This window comes from Xenia sp. Carnegie-2017, unplaced genomic scaffold (genome assembly GCF_021976095.1).
Source record: "Xenia sp. Carnegie-2017 unplaced genomic scaffold, XeniaSp_v1 HiC_scaffold_26, whole genome shotgun sequence".
Classification (NCBI taxonomy): Eukaryota; Metazoa; Cnidaria; class Anthozoa; order Malacalcyonacea; family Xeniidae; genus Xenia; species Xenia sp. Carnegie-2017.
This window is the reverse complement of record NW_025813489.1, coordinates 667,775-683,629: the sequence shown is the minus strand read 5'-3', so window position 1 is coordinate 683,629 and position 15,855 is coordinate 667,775. Positions and strand designations below refer to the sequence as shown.

The following is a 15,855-nucleotide window of genomic DNA, read 5'->3' as shown; positions in this document are numbered from 1 at the left end:
TCATCACTTCTTTAAACTTGAACTGACCGTGTCTCTCTAATAAAATGTTTTTACGAACATGGTTATATATCCCGAAAACTGGCATACTTTATATTTCGACCACATTTTTCTAAACACTTTAACACTGTTAGCATTCTCATCACTCGTTTAAACTCAAACTAACAATGTCTCTCTAATAAAACGTTTTTACTACCATGGTTATATATGCCAAAAACTGGCATACTTTATATTTCGACCACATTTTTCTAAACACTTTAACACTGTTAGCATTCTTATCACTCGTTTAAACTCAAACTAACAAGGTCTCTCTAATAAAACGTTTTTACGACCATAGTTATATATGCCGAAAACTGGCATACTTTATATTACTACCACATTCTTCGTTTTATTACAGAGACATTGTTTAAACGTTTTATTACAGAGACATTGTTTAAACGTTTTATTGCAGAGACACTGTTAGTTTGAGTTGAAACGAGGGATGAGAATGCTAACACTGTTAAAGTGTTTAAAAGAATGTGGTAGAAATATAAAGTATGCCAGTTTTCGGCATATATAACCATGGTCGTAAAAACGTTTTATTAGAGAGACACTGTCAGTTTAAGTTTAAACAAGTTATGAGAATGCTAACAGTGTTAAAGTGTTTAGAAGAATGTGTTAGAAATATAAGGTATGCCAGTTTATTGCCGTTACACATACCGTTTTGTTTACCATTAGCAAGAAAAGAGATTGCACTAGGTTTAATTAATGATTTATTTATGTCTTTATTGTGTGTTTTCTAAACTATGTTTAAAATTGATTGCAATTCTTCCAGATGGCAACAACGATAAGAAAATTTTCAGGAAAATTCTCAACAAGACAGAACTAACCGAAATCGTCGTTTCCTATTGGAATTACAGTACAGACTTAAGATAATACTTTGAATAATTAAATGTAAAAAATGTTAAAAAAAGAAAATAAATTGTCCTAAAAAGAATACGTCAAATGTATCTTTACGATAAGTTCTCCACACTTTATGTGATTATTACACATCCTATTAATAAATTGATGTGTACAGTTTAATGAAGAAAACATCGAAGAAGAGTACCAGGACATGGAAAAAGAAACTGAAATAGAGGAAATAAACGAGAAGAAAGCACACGAGTTCGAACAAGAAAAGAAGCATGAAGATATCGACGAAGAAGAAATTCAAGATAAAGATATGGACTACCAGCACAACACAGAGAAATATCTTAAAGAAGAAGAAACGAAGATAACGAAATGAGAGTATATAATTTCAAGATAACTAAATGGATTGAAATTTTCCTGAACTAAACAAGCTCTTCTTGGAGCTTTTCTGAACTAACAAGCTCTTACTTCAGTTTCTTCGCTGTTGATTTTTTGAATGGAAACTTTCAAATATCAAGAAACAGTCAAAAAATAGGAATTTATCTGTCAAATAAAATACTATCGATGTCTCAAAGTATAGTTGTTGTATTTTTGTTGTGTCATTTTGAATTATGAAATTGCGTGGTGACAGGCGCCGTGTGGTTTGCCAGATATTTTTATTGGAATTTGACAAAGAAAATCAAACTGAAGTAATATCAAACTGAAATTATCGACAAAGCAAAACAACCTGCTCACAACGAAAAAACTTACAAACAACATATCACTTAGAAATGTCTTAATTTCTACGACAGCAATTAATGCAGGTTGTATAAATAATTTATTGAGAATGATTATATTACAATGCATTTTACAGGTGTGGATATTTTGCTCTTAGAAATTGAATAGTCTCGACATGGATCAAAATTACAAAAACCTTTGAATTGAACAGAGTATGAAATAAAAGCACAAAAGCTGCTTATTAATAAAGTAACTATATCTTTTCGCCAAATGATATTATTTAACATCAAGTACTGTATTCATCGCGTGTGTTGTAATCGAACTCCATTAAATAGACGGACGAAACGAAGGAACTAACTTTGTGGAATGTGGGATAGTTTTAATCTTATAACAACATGCGTTTTCATTCTTGACAGTCATGTTATGACACTGAGCAGTGAACATTTGCTGAATATTCTTTAAGTGTTCTCATCGACGAAACATTGACGGTATCTACGCATTTATTATAATACAAAAAGCATATAAATACGGTTCTAAAACGTGTGAGTACAAAGAGAAATTAAAGACAGTCGTGGTTTCATATATTGTTGGTAATCTCAAACCGTCGGCAAAAATTTCCTCAAATATTGAGTTTGAAATATAACTTCGCTCATGGCTTTGTTATCTGAGAGAATATTCTGTTACTATACAATCTTTATTCTGCTGTCTTTCATGGTAAATCATCGCGTTAGGTCATCTCGATTTCTTCCTACTGTTGTATGGGATCATTTAAATCCAATGTAAGTAACGCCATATTGCTTAGACTGTTTTCATAAAACTGCTTGATTACACAAAATGACGCTCTGCACTCTAGGCAAAGCACTGATTTGACTGTCTGTTTATATTGATGAAAGTACGATGTGTTGAACAATTGCCTCTGTTCTAGAAAAATTTATTTAAATAAAGTTTCATTACGTAAAAAGAATTATTATATAAATATTAAAGTACAGAATATAATGCTTAAAACAGCCATAAAGAAGAGAAACAATATATGTTTTTTCTTTGTGGCTGTTTTACGCATTATATTCTGGGCTTTAATATTTATATTTCGATTACGATTCCCGCCTAGTTGCATGAAACAACTATCATGGAAACAGCCGTTTTACATTCGTTTTACATGCAAGTTCATGATTTCATGGATAGTTCAATTTTATCTGTAGCTTGGCGACCATTAAAATATTTTTCAAACAAACAGAAAAATAAAAAAAAAACAGTATCCAGATTTCGTGCAATTGAAGTGTTTTTCTTTATTCGCTATTCCCTCGTAAGAAAATATATACCTAATTCTTTGAATCCATTTGTTAAAAATTACATTTTCTTTTAGCTTCAAGACAAAGCTAATCCAGGAATAGCGAAGTTGAAATATCTGACCGACAAGTGTATTTGTACCTGGACAAAATAGCCAGCACACACGCGCTTTGTTTCAATCTGGAGTTCTAACGTGACTTTAAAGTCGGAATAGTTCAACCTGTCCCTGTGTCCGTGTACGAACGACTATTATGATCCAGGTAAGGGCTTATTTATTCACAGCTCGAGAACTTTGAGATAGGAACGAGTTGTTTCACTACATACATAATATTAGAAAAAGCAAGATTTTGTATCGAGCTAGTACTTATAGTGGAGTATCTTCTTTTCTTCCATATCTTTAGAGAAAATATGTACGAAGTTCTACGGTCCTAAAGTTGACAGTCGTCTTCATGACTTCATCTACGGACTTGCGACCATGACTCGTGTAAATGTGCTCAAGGTAGGATAAACAGTTGATATCCATGTGTAGTATCATGGATAAGAAATAACAATTGTAAATTTTCCACAGATAAATGCAGTTTCTGTAAGCCTTCTGATGACGCCTACGTCGTGATTAGACAGCTGTGTCGAAAATATCACTCCAGTAAGTCTTGTGTTTTATACAGAGGTTCCATATTTTCATGTAAAGTAATCATGACAAGAAAGTCTCATAGTTGCCATGAATAAAGTTCGCCTCAAGCATCAATGCAACATATTGTCGATTGCTTGTGTTTTCCAACATTAAACATCAAGTGTTGGGAACGTAAGAGGCGAAATTTTGTCTGACTACATAATTCCAATTTTAGGTTTTCGAGGAGTACTACGGTCCATTAATGAACCGTAGTACTCCTCGAAAAGTCCGACAGTTTTACAACCTCCAACAGGCTCTGGCTACTATAAAAGGATGGAATCCAGTATGGAACCCAAAATATTTTATGGTGGATTACTCATTAGCAGAAATAGGCGCGATAGAAAAAGTTTTCCCGATGTACAGGTTTGTGTTTGCGACTTTCACAGGTTGCAAGCGCTAAAACGGTGGGCTTCAGCAAGCAAGAATGGATTGTCATATGAACAGCAACAACACTTCCTTCTGCAAATGAAAAGATTGCTAATGTCAGTACCAAACAGGAGTACGACAAGGCAGTAAAAGATTTTCGAGAGTCCAAAGTGTATAAAGAATGCAGCAAGATGAGAGAATATGTTGACCGTACGTGGTTTTCTTGCGCTGTCAGATGGGCACACGCTTTTCGAAAACAGCAAGTCACCAACATTGTTAATACTAACAATGGCGTTGAGGCTCAAAACAGAGTCTTTAAATACGAATACTTACCCCAAAGTATTGACAAATCTGTGTATGGTATTGCGGTGATGTTGGTTAAATCTTTCATTCCCGATGTTCTTCAGCACTATTTGGATGCAAATCTACGACTGAGCAGCGCCTACTGCAAGTACAACCCATCAATCCCAGAATACTTGCACAACAGACCTCCGCACTCTTTGAAATGTTGCCTTAAAAATCGATACGCTTCAGCCATTTTCAAACAGGACGACATAACTCCGGTTAATTTAAAGAAGGGCACGTTCAATGTCAAGAGCGAGAGCAATGTTGGAAAAAAACATTTCATAGACTTCCGAGAACCAAGTTGTACCTGCAACATATGGCACACTACCCATTTCCCTTGCAAACATTTTTTCGCAGTTTTTTCTTTCTATGACGAGTGGGATTTCGAAAATCTTCCAGAAGACTACCGAAATAGCGTTTTCATCACTCTCGACAATGAACCTCTTGGATTGCCACAAGATACTACGGCAGAAGAACTAGAGGAAGCCAATACGTCATCATGGAGCACCATCAAAAGAGACGTTGTTTTGCAAGAATCGTTGTCTTCTGATAACAAAAAATATATCCACGACATACCCCACGAAGAAACAGTTAAATTTGAAACTACTTCAAACAAAAGTTCCAAAAGGCTCAGAAAGATCTTGCAAGAACAACTGGGCCAAATACACAGTATGACCTTCCTGATCGACAACGAGACCACTCTACAAGAAGCAGTGCAAAAAGCTGAAAGCTTGAAACAGTTTCTTGAACAAAACTTTCCACAGAAAATGGTTTGCCTCTTCGATTGAGTCCTGTGAAAAAAAAATTAAAAGGTTACCGAGACAAAATACCATCAAATCTTTCATAAGGCCCTACCTCCCAGACGACGCAAGACAAAAAAATCTACACCATTTACAATAGATCTTACTAATGTGGGCGATGAAATGGCACAAGTAAGACAAGTTATTGAATTGCTTTCTTGTCATTTCTTAAAAAAGCTTCTCTCAAATCATTACTTTTATGTTTAAAAAATTTCTTATCCGTCCGAAAAGAGTAAAAAGACAAAAGCACTTATCTTACTTTCCAAGATCTTATTAAAGTATTGTTTCAAAAGTAATTTTCACTAGCCATTAGATATACAATACAAAGGGCATCACCAAATTGTGGGTTTTTGTCTTCTAAATCGCACTCATTTTGCCATACTCGAAAACAACGTTTGAAAAGTTGTTCGTAATTCTTTAGATTACATCTCGTCACGAGTATTTTCTTAAAGTAGTCTTTTTATTTTCATAGGTATCCACTAATGTGCAAAACCAGGAGAATGAAAAAAGCAATTCAAGCAGGTACAAACACATAGCAATAGAGAAATATTGAATGGAGAAAAAATTTTCCAAAAATATTTGTGCAATGATGAGAGGGGGGTAGTAACATTTCAGTGTAGTATTTATATTTACTATGTAGTAATTATTTAATATGAGTGACATTTTGATATTTACACAAAATTATTGCAGGTGGAGTTTGTGCCTGTAATAGATAAAAGAAAAGCAGACATTCAACTAAAACAAGATTCCTCCAGCAACAAGTACATATAGAAACCTTGAAAATTAGTGGAAAGAACTTACGATAATTCAGATGTCAATCATATTCCAAATTTCAGAACAGACCATTCTATATTGAGGCCTCATTTGCTACGAACACCTGAATACTGCTGGTGTGATGAAGATGCTATGGCACAATATTCTCTGGTAGGTTGTTAGGAAACTTAAGTGAACCTTTTATGAACAGCATACAAAGTCCAAGTGATCCAGAAATGTTTGAACTTGTGTATAGTGCACATCAGCACATCATTAGAGATGTGTATAAGCACATCATTAGAGATATGCCATAATGACAATCCATTATTAAAGTAAATGGTTTGAACTCCTCATTTGACTCTGAAGATGACTACCGCTAAGGTTTTCGAAATGTCAGTCAACAACAAAAACAATCCTCTCAGGACTATACTAACCTGGACAATCTACATCTACAAACAAATACCATTATTATTGCAACTTTATTGCAGGTTATGTATAGTGGAATAGAGTGGAATTGTGTCATTGCATAAATAACAAGAGAATGCCAGGCACATGTTTTTCTAAATACAACATTTTACAATTTTAGGGCATTGAGCAACCTCTATATGTCATTGAGGTTACAGTTCATCCCTACCCAGGTAAACTTGTTGAGATTTGGGACAATGCGTACCATCTGGACATACACCCAGTTCATGAAGATGAAGAAGGCAATTGCTATTTCCGTAGGCAAGCAAGTCTCGTACAGGTGCACATCCTTAAAATGCTTACAAGAAACTATGCACAAAAGTAGTTTTAGAAATCATCATTCACCCATCTGTAACATGCAAAACGACCTCTGCTTAAACATAAAACTTGGTGAACTTCCATTAATTGACCATCTTGCTTTCAATAGTACAAGCATTCCGATATATATGAACAAAGTAAAGAATAAGTGAGACAATTTTATGAAGGGATCATTAGCAAGTATGTAATTATTGCCCATTGGCCTTTCAAGATAAAATTTGGTTTTTGACCTGTGCATTTCTTTCCCTCATTTAAATCCAATTTAAACATATTTGTTAGGTTGAAAGATGAAGTTCGCCTGGCAAAAGCACTTCATGTGAATTTAACTAGAAGAAAAATTGAGAAACATGAAATAATTTTTCTTCAGATTCTTCCAGAAGAAAAGTCTACAAACATTGCACGCAACAACCAAGGAATTCCATCCCACTTAAAACATAATTCTTACATACTTCTTATTTAACATTAAAGTTGTTATAAATTATTATGATGCTCGAGTTATTGTCATAATTCTGTGAAACTTCACATCAACATTCATCTGGGTTTTAAGAAAGTGAAGACATGTTACTTTGAAGGAAAGATTGCCAACCCTTTATTTTTTGCCAGGCAAAAGTTGTATATCCTGCTTTTAGTAGTGAACAGTTAAAGAAGTGTGATGCAGTGGATGTGATTTAAGATCTTTTGATAGTAAGATCGTGTGATGCAGTGGATTTGATTAAGATCTTTAAGGTATTGCCAGTACACAGAAGGCCTTCTCAAGGATTTAATTTGTAATAGTGAGGGCATCTGCAGCTATTTCTCGGCTGTGTTGAGTCTGAAGATCACTTAGTTTCTTCTTTAAGATGGACAAACCAGACAAAACAATGTTTTCAGGACGTAAGGAACCACAACTCTGAATACAAATACAAACATCTCGGACAAAGTGACTTTGATGTCCGGCAATGATAGCTATCTATGGAGTAACATGACAAAGCCACTTGACCTAAATTTCACTATGTACTTGCTTTATACATAAAAATACGTGACAAACAAACTGATTCATTTACAAGCCTCAAAACTCATGCTTCACTATAACCTGGATGACTGGCATAAAGAATCAATTGATTATTGAAAATTTACCTCAACGTTAAAGTAGAATTTGTCCGGCCTTCCTGTTGGATCAAACGGCGCTTGGTCTGGAAGATAAAACATTTTATTAACTTCTGAAACATGCATTCGTAAATTTTCAATGCTGGCATGGTTTTAAAATATTGTAATTGTTCCTTTTACATACATTCATCCTCTTCCAACAGCGAATATTCACTTTTCGGCCTGCAAATTTAATGGTTTCCATCATTTCAGAACTAAGATTGACATAATCAGTGATATGTTTGTAAATGTATATCGTCCAGGTTGGTATAGTCCTGAGAAGGACTGTTTTTGTTGTTGTTGACTGACGTTTCGACAACCTTAGCGGTAGTCATCTTGAGAGTCAAATGACAAAAAGCAGTCATTCTCAGGACTATACCAACCTGGACGATCTACATTTACAAACATGTAACGATACTCCCAGGTTCAAACCATTTACTTTATAATCAGTGATAGTTAAAGCAACATTACAAGATCCCATACCGCACAAACATTTATTTGATTACATGGAAATGAAGAAAGTGCAAATGAAAACAATATTGTACAAAACCTACAAAAATACAATAATATTATGTACCATTCCTCGACTTTGGGATAAGTTGTGTGTCTGAGAGCAATGTCAGGATCATACTCAAATGCAACACCAGCTGTAGGATTCCATTTTGCATGCTCTTTTGCAAACCCCTAAAGATCAATAAAATATGGCTATCAAAAGACGATATGTTTGAAGAAGACAGAAGCAGATGAACATAATACAGCATACCTTCTTGGCAAAGGCATGTAACTTTAGTTCCTGTTCAAGAAAAATATTATTTAAAGGACTGCAAAAATGTTAAGGGGTAGGATTTCACAAAACTCAGCACAGGGTTGAGTGTTCACAGCCAATATTTGTATAAAGACATGAAGACAGCGACAGCAAAAACATACAATTTTTTTTCTCAAATTTAATTTGTAAGGTTGGTCACATGGTGTAAGGTTGGTCATATGATGTAAGGTTGGTCATATGGTGTAAAGTTGTATTTAGAATAATATACATGAAAAAATTTCTCAATTGGTTATGAGCAGTGCAATTTATTTTTGAAAACTGTGCTCCTAATTGGTTATTCAAACAAAGAAGTGATCTTCGTAAGAGCCAATCATAATACAATATTTCGAAGGCGGGAAAGTTTAAGTTATTGTAAACAAAGCAACTACAATGGCTGGCGAAGTTTCAAGTTGATTTTCTTTGGCGAACGAGTTTACAGTTCACCGTTTTCAAAGTATTTCTGTATGAAAACATGAACACTGCTAAAAGATATCTTGTTCTTGTGCGCGGAAGCTATGGTGTTGTGAAAAGTAATATTTGACGGAATTCAAAAATACGAGTCGGTCGATATTTACAACTTGCCGGCAGGATTGAGAAATTTTTTCATGTATATTATTAATAAGTAATAGCATGGTTTCACGTGCAATTTGGGAAAAACAGGCACTCGTCCTTCAGACTCGTGCAATTTTGATAGTCTTTGAAAAACTCACTCGTGCATGTTTTTCCCGAATTGCACTCGAAATCATGCTATGACATATACGAATCCTACCTGAGTGGCAAATCGAAGTGAACATAAGGTTTCCTGGAAAGAGTCCTCGCGAGGAGAAAAATTCAGGAACATCAAACTGAAATATGAATGTATTATTTAGATACACTAACTATCACAACTAACACATGTTAATACTTCATGTCATCTACAATGACGTTTGTACATTGATGAAAATCTGATACACATATATTCAGTAATACCAACCTTTTACTGTTACCACCAAGAGAGTTTTGCAACAAATGAGTTAATTTCGAGTTTCTATAAGGCACGTGACTACCCTAAAATGTATTTTAATTTATTTGATTATCATCTCTCTACACAGTATAGCTACGTATGATTGAGTAAAATTTAAAAACAGACGCAAACATACGGTGGCTCACAAGGGCCACCACACAAAATAAAAATATTAATACACACACAAAATAAAAATACACACACAAAATACATTATACACACACAATATAAAAATACACACACAAAATAAAATACACACAAAATAAAAATACACACACAAAATACATTATACACACACAAAATAAAAATACACACACAAAATAAAAATACACACACAAAATATGATTGCGGGCGCTTGCAGTGTCGGATGGTCTGACTATCATATTATCAGTTTGTAATCAGATATGTGTAATTCACTAATTGTGATTTTAACATGTGGTCGACTTGTCGTCGTATTTAACTGTTTCAACTGCGAAACATTTGAAATTACATTTGGAAAGGAATCGAAAGCAAGCTCTTGCATAATCCTGGCATAATTATGTTTTGTGCCAACTGTGGTGCACAATCACTTGACGAAGCTTCTTTTTGTCACAAATGCGGTGTGCGTTTGGGAAGATTAACTTTGCCAAAATGTTCTGAAGCGTCAATGACGAGTAGCGTCTCTTCTAGCAGTTGCCCTTCGAGCTCTGCAAGTCCGTTAACTTCAACTTCAAGTACCCCAAAGCTGTTTATAACTGGTACAGGACAGGCTAGAGCAATAATGTCCTTTCAAAGGACAACACATTAACCTTAATTTTAACCAGAATACGGGGAGCAATATCGTAAGCAACTTTGAAATAATTGATCACAGTGAAATCAGTGAATTTTGTTATGTACTCTGGAAGTTGGAACCATTAGAACTTTGAAAACAAAAGCGATCAATTACGAGCAATTCCGAGGAAACCGACACTGCAAGCGCCCGCAATCATATTTTGTGTGTGTATTTTTATTTCGTGTGTGTATTTTTATTTTGCGTGTGTATTTTTATTTTGTGTGTGTATTTTTATTTTGTGTGTGTATTTTTATTTTGTGTGTGTATAATGTATTTTGTGTGTGTATTAATATTTTTATTTTGTGTGGTGGCCCTTGTGAGCCACCGTACAAACATTTATTTTCTGGAATAAATAATCTAAACATGCAATTTTTTATTGTTGAAATTGCAAAGAACGGTCTATTGTTGCAGATGTATATATTTTTCTTATATTTATGTAATGTTTAAAAATCGCATTGTGCACAGCGTTAATCAATAAAATACAAAAATCATATCTCCTGTCAATGAATTAAAGTTCATCCATCATAAGGTAAGTATATGCTTACCTTCTTAGCCAAGAAGTTGAAGACTATACCCAAATGTGTGAGGCTCTAGTTTATGTCATTAGCTTCCTTAAGTCTTAATCCTGTTGATCCGGATTGACTTATTCTTTCAGAACCCGCCAGATCAACCAAACTCAATACCCCTGAAAAAATTTAGCTCATCGTCATCGCAAAACAATAGATAACAATTTTGCAGATTCTTTTGCTACTGAATATATAATAAATATCGAGGACCCATTTACAGCCACGGCGCCAAAGAGAGTGGGGACTAGAGCACACACCACCCCCCACCCCACTTTTTCCCCAGATAAAGTTTTTGCTAACATTTATACATTTTAGCTAAATTAAAGGCAAGGTAAGACGTAGTATATTTAGTTAATATATGTCTTAAGCCTGTTTTCCAATAGCCACGTATCGTAACGTATCGTAGCAAAACGTAACAGGGCGCATGCTATGATACGTTACGACACGTGCCTAGTGGAAAACAGGCTTTACCCAACCCCCCTCCAGATTTGATTTCGCTGCGCAGTCCCTTTTTTGCCGCGTGGAAACGTGTTAAAGCAAAATAAAAGCTGGACTAAACATATAGAACTAAGTCGATAGTCAACATCCATATTCTAATATGACGAACTATTTCAAAAATTCTTAAACTGAAAACAAAAACATAAATATGCATAATCCTGCCTTGACTTAGTTCCCCAGTAATCTCATTACTCCCGACGAGTTTTAGTTGAAAGACAGAGTGACTTCTCGACGAGCGATCGTTACAGTTTGTAGCGGCCACAGAACGATTTTCGTAAGCCTTTCGAAGTAAACTGGACACCTAGAGTATGAAAATTTTACAATATAGATAAAAAATAACAATAAACAACAGCAAAAAGTGAGTGAGACCACACTCATTGTAATCATGTTTCTTAAAGAGTAAATATGCCATGACAAGCTCACTTACCTAAAAATGACGTACGTAACAAAATAATAGGGAGCTTTAGCAAAGACTACGAGTACGACTTACGTCATTTAAAAGGGGAGTTGGGAATAAACAAGAATCAAATATTAAAATAATATTACTATTATTTATTATTTATTATTATTATTAATAATAATAATAATAATAATAATAATAATTTACAGTTTAATATTAATATAATATTACAGTTATAATATTTACAATAATAAATATTATAACTAATAATAATATTATTATTCTTATTATTATTACAGTTTATATATTTACAGTTTTATATTATTCAATAATATTGATATTATTTTAATAGTATCATTAAATAGTATTTATCCGTTAAATAGTATCTAATGTTATTTTTAAAGGGCACATGACTCCAAAAATTTACTATTCTAATTATATTTTGGTTCAATAGAACTTTAAAAATGGCAGTGTATTTTGTAGAACTGTTTATGCATATCGTAGATATTGCGATATTAAAGTTTTTAATAACCGATTTACACTTTTTCCGTCACTTTCACAATGAGTTGATACAAAGTTTCCAACATCCTTTAGTTTCAAGGCAACTTTTTGTCAAAATTATGAGGAAATTTTTTATATCATTAACTCCTCACAATAAAAGAAGCTTCTGTTCGGTTAACAGCAAGTATACCTGCTCTGTCAAATTTTCATTATGCAATGTGACGAAAAAACGTTTTTGTAAAGCGTCCATTACACAAACTACAGTATCTTGAGAGTGAAACGTGATGTGAATAAAGTTATGTTCATTGAAAATATAATCTAAATAGCACAATTTTCGAGTCGTACATTTTGAATGACTTTACGTTTATTTAAGATAAAGTAGATGATTTTCTAACTCCTGGAGATACATCAGTGTACCGTAACGCTTTTTAACGATCGTCTCAATATTACTAATGTTTGAATTTTCAATATGAACATAATAGCCCAACATAAGACTTTTAAAAAAGCAATCACAATAATAAAATATAAGGTTTTTTCATTAATAACGTTTCGTCTTTAACTTAAGACATCTTCAGATTATATGGGATAAATTATATACGTAAGGTTTTAAATACAAGCATATATTACAGGCTGTTAAATTACATGTGAGGGGAGTAGGAAGTTTAGATGACGGAATTAAGGGAGAATGGCGGTATATTAAAGAAGGTGAAGGGGGATTGAGTTGCCTTGGGTGTTAAGAGAGGGTATAAGTTTGGATATAAGAAGGCTTTCATGAATCATAAGGTTATAATTGTCGGAGGAGGAAGAGAGAATTGAGAAGTCATTAAAATTAGCAGAGTGAGATGTATTTCTTATATGGAAAGAACTGCAGATGGTGGTGGACATAAGGAAGGTTTCTCTGTTAATGGAGAGATTCCCAAGTGTTCCGATATTCTGGTGTGTAAATGACGCGTGGTTTGACCCACATACGATACAGAGCAGCATCGACACCTAAATAAGTATACAATACCAGATCTCAGGAGCTTGGGAACCATATCTTTAAAAGGAAAGAATGAGGAGAGACGCCTGGAAGAACGAAAAACAAAGCGAACGTTGATATGAGGAAAGGCAGCATTGCAGAGTCGAGTGATTTGAGTGCGAATCTGAAGACAGTGTAGGTCAGTGAATCGGAGACAGAAGTACATGATTTTCTTAGGAGCATTATCTTGCTTCTGTCTACACTTTCACTGGCGTCATTTACACCAGAATATCGGAACACTTAGGAATCTCTCCTTAACAGAGAAACCTTCCTTATGTCCACAACCATCTGCAGTTCTTTCCATATAAAGAAATACATCTCACTCTGCCGATTTTATGACTTCTCAATTCTCTCTTCCTCCTTCCTAATGTAATTTAACACCCTGTAGTTTATGCTCGTATTTAAAACCTTATGTATATAATTTATCTCATATAATCTGAAGATGTCTTAAATTAAAGACGAAACGTTATTAATAAAAAAACCTTTTATTTATTATTGTGATGGCTTTTTTAAAAGTCTTATGTTGGGCTATTATGTTCATATTGAAAATTCGCTTTCCGTCTGGCAAATCTCTGGCCAGGATTTTAATGTTTAAATGTTTATTTTGGATGAGTTTGATGATATTATTACTCCTGGTTGTACATCAGCGTGCCTCAAAGCTTTGCGTCAAGGATATGTCATTGTCACAGCTGGATATCAATATTAAAATATTAATATTAAAGCAACTGTTACAGTAGCTGCGTACTTAATACTTAAAGTAAGGAAAATTCATCTACTTTTCTCTAACATTTTATTTACTGTTTCGTTTTACTGTCAAATTTCAATCCCCTAAATGAGAAATCTCACACCATTATTGTCACGTTATAAATTTATTATCTTCTAGGCTCTCGATCCTGTTGACATTGCTGTTGTCACCCTTGGTTCAGCAAAGAACTTTATCATACAAGGTGGACCTCAACCATGGGTTCATGATAGATCAACACATTATGAGAAAGGTACGTAACCACGTCATTTATGGTTTCATGTCAGATCTACACATTATGAGAAAATTAATCACATCCATTGTATTACTTTAGTAACTAATTGCTGCCACGCATCAGCGTGGCAGCACACTAATCTTGACATGTCTCGGCCCATTCCTCTACTCGACCTATATAGAGGTAAAATCTCGATTTGTGTCTGTCTGTTAACATTTCCGGGGGGGGATTTTTACGGAATAAAGGCTCCATCGTCATAATAATCTTTGACCGTACTGCCACAGAATAGATATATATCTATTCTGTGGAGGGGGGAAGAACAATCACAATAAGGTAGAACCTTTCGGAACTCCTGTCAGTTTCTCTTTCATTTTAAATGTCTGGAATCCGAATAGATATGCGGCCTAAACAACGTTATATAGTAGATACCAAAATTGGTGATTATCATTCATATCGATTCGATTCACCGTGCCGTATTCAGTCGGTTCCATTTTATCTTGCGCTCTATGGTCAGACGGTGAGCAAAATATAGTGTAAGCATGTATTTATTGTCGTTCGAGCTTTTACTATTACTTGAAATATCGGTGTGGATTTAACAAAACGTCAAAAATAATTTAAACGCATGTTGCGAGTTCAACCATGAAATATGAATTATGAATATGATGAAACGTTTGCTCTTTGCGATAACTATACATCATTTTATCGCAGTCGCACAGAATCATCGGAAAAAAGGTTCTATCAAAATGTTATAAAGGAAATAATGGAAACAAAACTACAGTTTTATAATATAGTCCGTTTCTACGTTTGTAAACATGCGGACGATTGTTCGGTTGAGTAAACAACGTATCATACTTTTAATCAAAAGCATTTTAAAACTCAAAAGAATCAAAACAATCAAGACATTTAAAAGAATCAAAAAAATGTTTTCATTCAAAATGGCAAGGATTTATCTTTTAATTTTATAATGAAAACGTATGACTGACGAGAATCGATTGAGCATTGAAGCACTCACCTCCATATAAGGTGAACTGTGCGTCGTTTGTGCATACCGATTGGATAGAAATTGAATGCTATGATTAAACGATCGTGACTAAAACACCACACGAGTACATACGAGTACATACGAGTAACATACGAGTACATACGAGTGACATACGACTATTTTCTGGTCAACAAATGAGAAACAACACAATTTCTTCAATACATTGATATTTGCGTTTATTTTTCCTTGTATTTGTGTGGACTTTGGGGCAACCATTTGATGGATTTAAATGCTGAAAAGGTATTTTACTTTATACTACATTCATTTGTATGTTTTATGAAAGCGATAAAATAAACAACGTATAAATAATGCTTTCAAAACGTGCTACATGAAATAAATGTACATTATATATATTTGAATTAAATGAGAGTTGCACTGTTACGTATAGTCCTGAGACGGACTGTTTTTGATGTTGTTGACTGACGTTTCGACAACCTTAGCGGTAGTCATCTTCAGAGTCAAAATGAATGTATAATCTTGTCATTGAACCAATGACTTACGAG

At 34.2% G+C, this 15,855-nt stretch overlaps 1 protein-coding gene and 2 long non-coding RNA genes across 4 annotated transcripts; all 3 read left to right on the top strand.

The window, feature by feature from the left end:
- The first annotated feature begins 3,761 nt into the window (after window positions 1-3,761).
- Window positions 3,762-5,058, top strand: LOC124453920. Its single transcript, XM_047004747.1, is given in 3 exon segments — window positions 3,762-3,903; window positions 3,906-4,028; window positions 4,031-5,058. Coding segments are annotated over 3 exon segments (1,293 nt in total).
- Window positions 5,059-5,766: 708 nt separating this feature from the next.
- Window positions 5,767-6,449, top strand: LOC124453866. Its single transcript, XR_006951237.1, has 3 exons — window positions 5,767-5,831; window positions 5,907-5,994; window positions 6,410-6,449. It is a non-coding gene; the product is annotated as an uncharacterized LOC124453866 (long non-coding RNA).
- Window positions 6,450-6,472: 23 nt separating this feature from the next.
- Window positions 6,473-7,087, top strand: LOC124453865. 2 transcript variants are annotated; one of them, XR_006951235.1, is made up of 3 exons: window positions 6,473-6,568; window positions 6,716-6,786; window positions 6,886-7,087. It is a non-coding gene; the product is annotated as an uncharacterized LOC124453865 (long non-coding RNA). The 2 variants fall into 2 exon arrangements; XR_006951236.1 differs by having other exon boundaries at window positions 6,716-7,087.
- Window positions 7,088-15,855: the final 8,768 nt, after the last annotated feature.